We start from the raw sequence: 6165 nt of genomic DNA, 5'->3' as shown, positions 1-6165 counted from the left end.
GAGCTGAGGGAGTGTCGCACTGTTGGAGGGTCAGTGCTGAGGGAGTGCCGCACTGTCGGAGGGTCAGTGATGAGGGAGTGCCGCACTGTCGGAGGGTCAGTGCTGAGGGAGTGCCGCACTGTCGGAGGGTCAGTGCTGAGGGAGCGCCGCACTGTCGGAGGGTCAGTGTTGAGAGAGTGTCGCACTGTTGGAGGATTTTGGAACACTGTACGTTACTCTGTCTGGCCTTATAACTCAGCAATGTAGGTGACTCTTTGCTGGCATTTGCAATGACTTAGCAAGATGCTCACTTCAAGGGCAATCAGAGATGGGCAACAAATATTATGATAGAATAAAGCACTGAATCTCTATCACAGACTTGTGCGGCTATAAGACTGCTTTTACAATGAACACAAGCTGCTCAAGTGGAGCCAGTTGTGAGCACATTTTCAGAGAGGTCGCACTATGCTGTTTGCCGGTTTATCCGACCAACAGGTTTGGAACACAGTCATTCGGCGAGGTAACTTACCCCGAGCCTTGTTCTTACTTTGGCCTTGATATCCCTCTCGGCAAGACGCAAGAGTGGAAAACACACCGAAGATCTCAAACCGGTTGTCCGCAAAAACAAAGAATTCCGAATCTGCACTGGTGTCCCCAGAGAAGGCATGCTCGGCCAGCCATAACTGATCCAGGGAGACAGACTGGGGAAGAGAGAGGGGAGAGCCAGGGGAAGTGACAGCGACTGCTGGACATCACACTGATGATTTGTAAACTTCATTTCGTTTGGTTCCAGAGCGTAGCTTTTACACGGCTGGATTATTTTTAAGATAACTAGCCCAGCAATATTTGTGTCCCTTCCAGAAAGGTTGTATTACCGTGCCCAAGGAAGTTGGTTGTGCCTGTTTGCAGAGGCTAAATGTTCAGTTTGGACCTGGAGTGTGGTTTGACGGCAGTAAACTGATTAATTATTAAGAAAGGAACCTGGAGGAGTGGGACATTTCCAGAGTCCCCACAACACAGTGGGAAGAACACTGAGAAACAGCTTAGATAAACCTAACACCCTCTCTCTCTGGCCCATTGCCCATTTTCAATTCACTCGTGGTAACATGGGCATCATTAGCTTCGCCCAGCAATTATCAACTATCCCTAATTGCCCCTGGAATAAACAGTGGGCCTACTTCTTGAACCACCTCAGTGTTCCCTCCCCACTACCCGTGTGTGGTATAGGGACATCCCTCACAGTGTGCTTAGGGAGGGAGTTCCAGGATTTTGACCTCAGAGACACTGACGTAACAGGCCAATTTTGTTCCCATTCAGGATGGTGAGTGGCTCAGCGGGGAACCTGCAGCGGGGGCTGGGGGGGTCGGTGGGCGATATTCCCATGTTTTTGTTGCCCTTGTCCTTCTAGACAGAAGTGGCTGTGGGTTTGGAAGGTGCTGTCTAAGGATCTTTGATGCGTTTCTGGAGATGCTACACACTGCTGCTACTGAGCGTCGGTGGGGGAGGGAGTGGATGTTTGTGGATTTGGTGCCAATCAAGCGGGGGGCTGCTTTGTCCCTGGATGGTGTCGAGCTTCTCAAATGTTGCTGGAGCTGCTCCCATCCAGGCTAGTGGGGTGTATTCCCTCACACCCCTGGCTTGTGCCTCGTCGATGGTGGGTCAGGCTTTGTGGGGAGACAGGAGGTGAGCTACTCACTGCAGGATTCCAAGCCTCTGACCCGCTCTTGTAGCCACTGTTCACAATGGCTGGTCCAGTTGAGTTTCCAGTTAATGGTAACCCTCAGGATGTTGATAGTGGGGGATTCAGTGATGGTAACACCATTGAATATCAAGGGGTGGTGGTTAGGTTGTCTCTTATTGGTGATGGGCATAGCCTGGCATTTGTGTGGCGTGAATGCTACTTGCCACTTGTCAGCCCAAGCCTGGATATTGTCTAGATTTTGTTGCATTTGAACACGGACTGCTTCAGAATCTGAGGAGTTGCAAATGGTGCTGAACATTGTGCACTGACGATTATACACATCTCCATTTCTGACCTTATGATGGAGGGAAAGTCATCGATGGAGCAGCTGGAGATGGTTTGGGGGCCGAGGACACTACCCTGAGGAACTCCTGCAGAGATGTCCTGGAGCTGAGATGACTGACCTCCAACACCCACAACCATCTTCCTATGTGCCAGGTTTGACTCCAACTGGTAGTGAGTTTGCACCCCCTCCCCTCCCCTCCCTGATACCAATTGATTCCAGACTGGCTTGGGGCTCCTTGATGCCACACTCGGTCGATTGCGTCCTTAATGTCAAGGGTTGTCCCTCTCCCCTCACTTCTGGAACTCAGCCTTGGTTCAAACACGGACAAAAGGTGAGCGAGGTTATTGCTGAGTAGGTGCTGCTTGATAGCACTGTTAATGACACCTTCCATCATTTTCTTGATGATCAAGAGTAGACTGATGGGGCGGTAATTGGCCGGGTTGGATTTGTCCTATTTATGTATAGCACACACCTGGGTAATTTTCCACATTGTCGGAACTGTCCTGGGACAGCTTGGCTAGGTGGGAGGACGTTCTGGGGCACAAGTCTTCAGTACTATTGCCAGAATGTTGTCAGGGCCCGTCGCCTTTGCAGTATCCAGTGTCTCCAACTGTTTCTCAATATCACATGGAGTGAATCGAATTGGCTGAAGACTGATATCTATCATTGCTGGGGACCACTGGAGGCTGAGATGGATCATCCACTCAGCTCTTCTGGCTGAAGATTGCTGCGAATGCTTCAGCCTTATCTTTTGCACTGATGTGCTCAGCTCTTCCATCATTGAGGATGAGGATATTTGTGAGTTGGTTAATCATCCAACACCGTTCATGACTGGGTGTGGCAGGACTGCAGAGCTTAGATCGAATCCATTGGCTGTGGGATCACTTTCGCTGTTCGGTGTGCAAGTAGTCCTATTTGGTAGCCTCACCAGGTTGACACCTCATCTTCAGGTATGCCTGGTGCTGCTCCTGGCATACCCTCCTGCCACTCTCCATTGAACCAGGGTTGATCCCCTGGCTTGATGGTAATGGTTGAGTGGGGGATAATCCGGGCCGTGAGGTTACACATTGTGCTGGAGTACAATTCTACTGCTGTTGATGGCCCACAGTGCCTCATGGATGCCCGCATGTACAGATGACAGAAGGTATAATGACTATCACGTGTTCCTTTGTTTAAAATGATTTTTTTAATGATATTTTTTCACAAGGAAGGAATCAGACAAACAAAATGCCACATACAGGTTGTGGGAAAGACAGTCAAACATTTTCCAATCACTAACTAACAGGGAACGCAACGTGAGGATATATTGATTTATATTAAATAGAGATTGCAAGTGAACCAGCTCTCTCACTGTTAGGATCCAACATCTAGGGCCGCATATAACAGGGACCCCTCTATCTCTCCATCTCCCGCCCACCTTCACCACTGCATGATCTGATGCACTGCACTGCACTGTCAGAGGGTCAGTGCTGAATGAGTGCTGCACCGTTGGAGGGTCAGTGTTGAGGGAGCGCCGCACTGTCGGAGGGTCAATGCTGAGGGAGTGGGCACAGTCGGAGGGACAGTACTGAGGGAGTGACGCACTGTCAGAAGGACAGTACTGAGGGAGTGCTGCCCTATTAGAGGGTCAGTACTGAGGGAGTGCACACTGTCAGAGGGTCCATACTGAGGGAGTGGGCACTGTCGGAGGGTCAGTGCTGAGGGAGCGCCGCACTGTCAGAGGGTCAGCACTGAGGGAGTGGGCACTGTCGGAGGGTCAGTGCTGAGGGAGTGCTGCGCTGTCAGAGGGTCAGCGCTGAGGGAGTGCCGCACTGTCGGAGGGCCAGTACTGAAGGAGTGGGGCACTGTTGCAGGGCCATTACTGAAGGAGTGGGGCCTGTCGAAGGGTCAGTGCTGAGGGAGCACTACACTGTCGGAGGGTCATTACTGTTGGAGTGGGGCACTGTCGGAGGGTCATTACTGAAGGAGTGGGGCACTGTCGCATGGTTATTACTGAAGGAGTGGGGCACTGTCGGAGGGTCAGTGCTGAGAGAGCGCTACACTGTCAGACGGTCATTACTGAAGGAGTGGGGCACTGTCTGAGGGTCATTACTGAAGGAGTGGGGCACTGTCGGAGGGTCATTACTGAAGGAGTGCCAGACTGTCAAAAGGTTGGTACTGAGGGAGCGCTGCACCCATCAAACACTCCCAGGGACAGGGACAGCACAGGAGTTAGACGCAGAGTAAAGCTCTCCCCGCCCACCCCTGACTTGTTGCTCCTTTCCCCAAGACAAGAAGAAAACCCTCCCGCCACGTCCCCGCTGCACCCGAAGGCCATGGGCGCCCCTCCTGTTGTTGTTGTCCGGGGCATGGAGGAAACGGTGGCTGGCGGGTGAGGGAGTGGTGGTGGGTGGGTGGGGAAAAGAGGGCGGCCCGGGAAGGAGAGGTCACCACCACTCGCTCGCCCGCTCCCCCGCCACCTTGGCGCGCGCCGTGAAGGCAGGCGCTGCCATCAGCGAGGGGCCTTGAGGTGGGAGTACTGGTGCCTACGGAGATTGTCCAATCGGTTGTAGGTTCGGGAGCAGACTTCGCAGCGGTAGGGTTTGTTGCCGGTGTGGATGGTCTGGTGCGCCCGCAGTGCCGGGCCAGCGGCGAAAGATTTCTGGCACACCGGGCAGGAGAAGGGCCTTTCCCGGTGGGCACCGGTGGACGGTGACGGCTGTGGTGGCGGCGCCGGGGGGCAACGAGAGGGGGCGACGCTCTGACCAGGCGGTGGTGGAGAGCTGGGTGCTGGGGGGCTGCCGGGGCTCCGCGCACCGTGCGCCATCTGGTGGTCGGTCAGGGCGCAGGAATCCGCAAAGCTCTCCTCGCACAGGTCGCAGCGGAAGGGGCGCTCCCAGGCATGCAGGAGGCGGTGCTCCTCCAGGGCGGAGGGGCTGCCGAAGGTGGCGCGGCACTGTGGGCACGGGTGGACGGAGCCGGCGCCCTCCTCCTCCTCTCCTACCCCCTCCTCCTCGCCGCCGCGGCCTGGCTGGGGCTCATCAAGGGTGAAAGGGCGCCCCCAGGTGTGCAGGAGGCGGTGGGTCTGCAGCGACAGGGCATCGGCACAGTCCTCACCGCAAGCCTCGCACCCCAGGGGGAGCTGAGGCGCGGGGTCCCGGCGCTGGAGGACGAGGACTGGGGAGGGAGGACGGGCTGGGGAGCAGGGAGGGGAGGTGGCGGGCGGGGCGGGGGACGGGGAGGCGGGGGGTGAGGAGGCGGTGGAGGAAGGGAGTGGGGGTCGGGCGCCCGCCCGCCCGTCTCCGTCCCCGCGCCAGCGGAACGGCCAACTGCACCGGTGCTCGCTGAGCTGTGCGGCCCCCCCAAAAGACTCGCCACACGCCCCGCAGCCGTAGCCCCTTCGCTGGGTGGCATCCGGGTGCCGGGATGCCCGGTGGGCACGCAGCGAGGCTGACGATGGGAAGCCCTCGCCGCACAGGGTGCAGCGGAAGGGGCGCTCACCCAGGTGGACCCTCTGGTGTCGCCGCAAGTTGTCCAGCCGGTTGTAGCTCTTGGGGCACGCGTCGCAGCGGAAGCATCGTTCCCCCGGGCGGGCGGAGAGCCGGGCCCCCCGGGGGACAGGAGGGGGGCCAGGGGAAGCCCAGCCGTGCCCGGCGCCGCCCGCTCCACCCGGCGCGGCACACCGGTGTTTCCTCAGTGAGACGGCCTGGCTGAAGCCCTTGCCGCACAGGAGGCAGCGGAAGGGCTTGTCGGCACCCGCGGCAGGGCACCGGTGGGCAGAGAGGGCCAGGGGGCCCTCCAGGCTCTGGCCGCAGCTGGCGCACTGGTAACCGGCTTCCGCATGGACGAGCTGGTGAGCTGCGAGGGAGGAGGAGTCATCGAATATCTCCCTGCACTCAGGACACTGGTAGGAGACGTCTACGTGGGTCAGGCGGTGAGTTTGGAGCGAGGAAGAGTCATCGAAGATCTCTCTGCACTCAGGACATTGGTAGGAGACGTCTATGTGGGTCAGGCGGTGGGTTTGGAGCGAGGATGAGTCATCGAAGATCTCTCTGCACTCAGGACACTGGTAGGATATGTCTACATGGGTCAGGCGGTGAGTTTGGAGCGAGGAAGAGTCATCGAATATCTCCCTGCACTCAGGACACTGGTAGGAGGTGTCTATGTGGGTCAGGCGGTG

At 57.0% G+C, this 6165-nt stretch overlaps 1 protein-coding gene across 1 annotated transcript in view; it reads right to left on the bottom strand.

Moving 5' to 3' along the window:
• LOC125488371 (zinc finger protein 91-like) overlaps positions 1-6118 on the bottom strand; it is a gene marked incomplete at its 5' end in the record, with an annotated part of 28364 nt that extends 22246 nt beyond the window's left edge. Inside the window, 2 exons of the mRNA XM_048621370.1 lie at positions 509-680; positions 4510-6118. Coding sequence (XP_048477327.1) covers positions 509-680; positions 4510-6118 — 1781 coding nt within the window. The remainder of the gene's footprint in view (positions 1-508; positions 681-4509) is intronic.
• Between the last annotated feature and the right edge of the window lie 47 nt (positions 6119-6165).

Source organism: Rhincodon typus, unplaced genomic scaffold, assembly GCF_021869965.1.
Source record: "Rhincodon typus isolate 14 unplaced genomic scaffold, sRhiTyp1.1 hic_rhity00000585, whole genome shotgun sequence".
NCBI lineage: Eukaryota > Metazoa > Chordata > Chondrichthyes > Orectolobiformes > Rhincodontidae > Rhincodon > Rhincodon typus.
The sequence above is the reverse complement of the archived record's forward strand: the minus strand, read 5'-3'. Positions and strand labels throughout refer to the sequence as shown.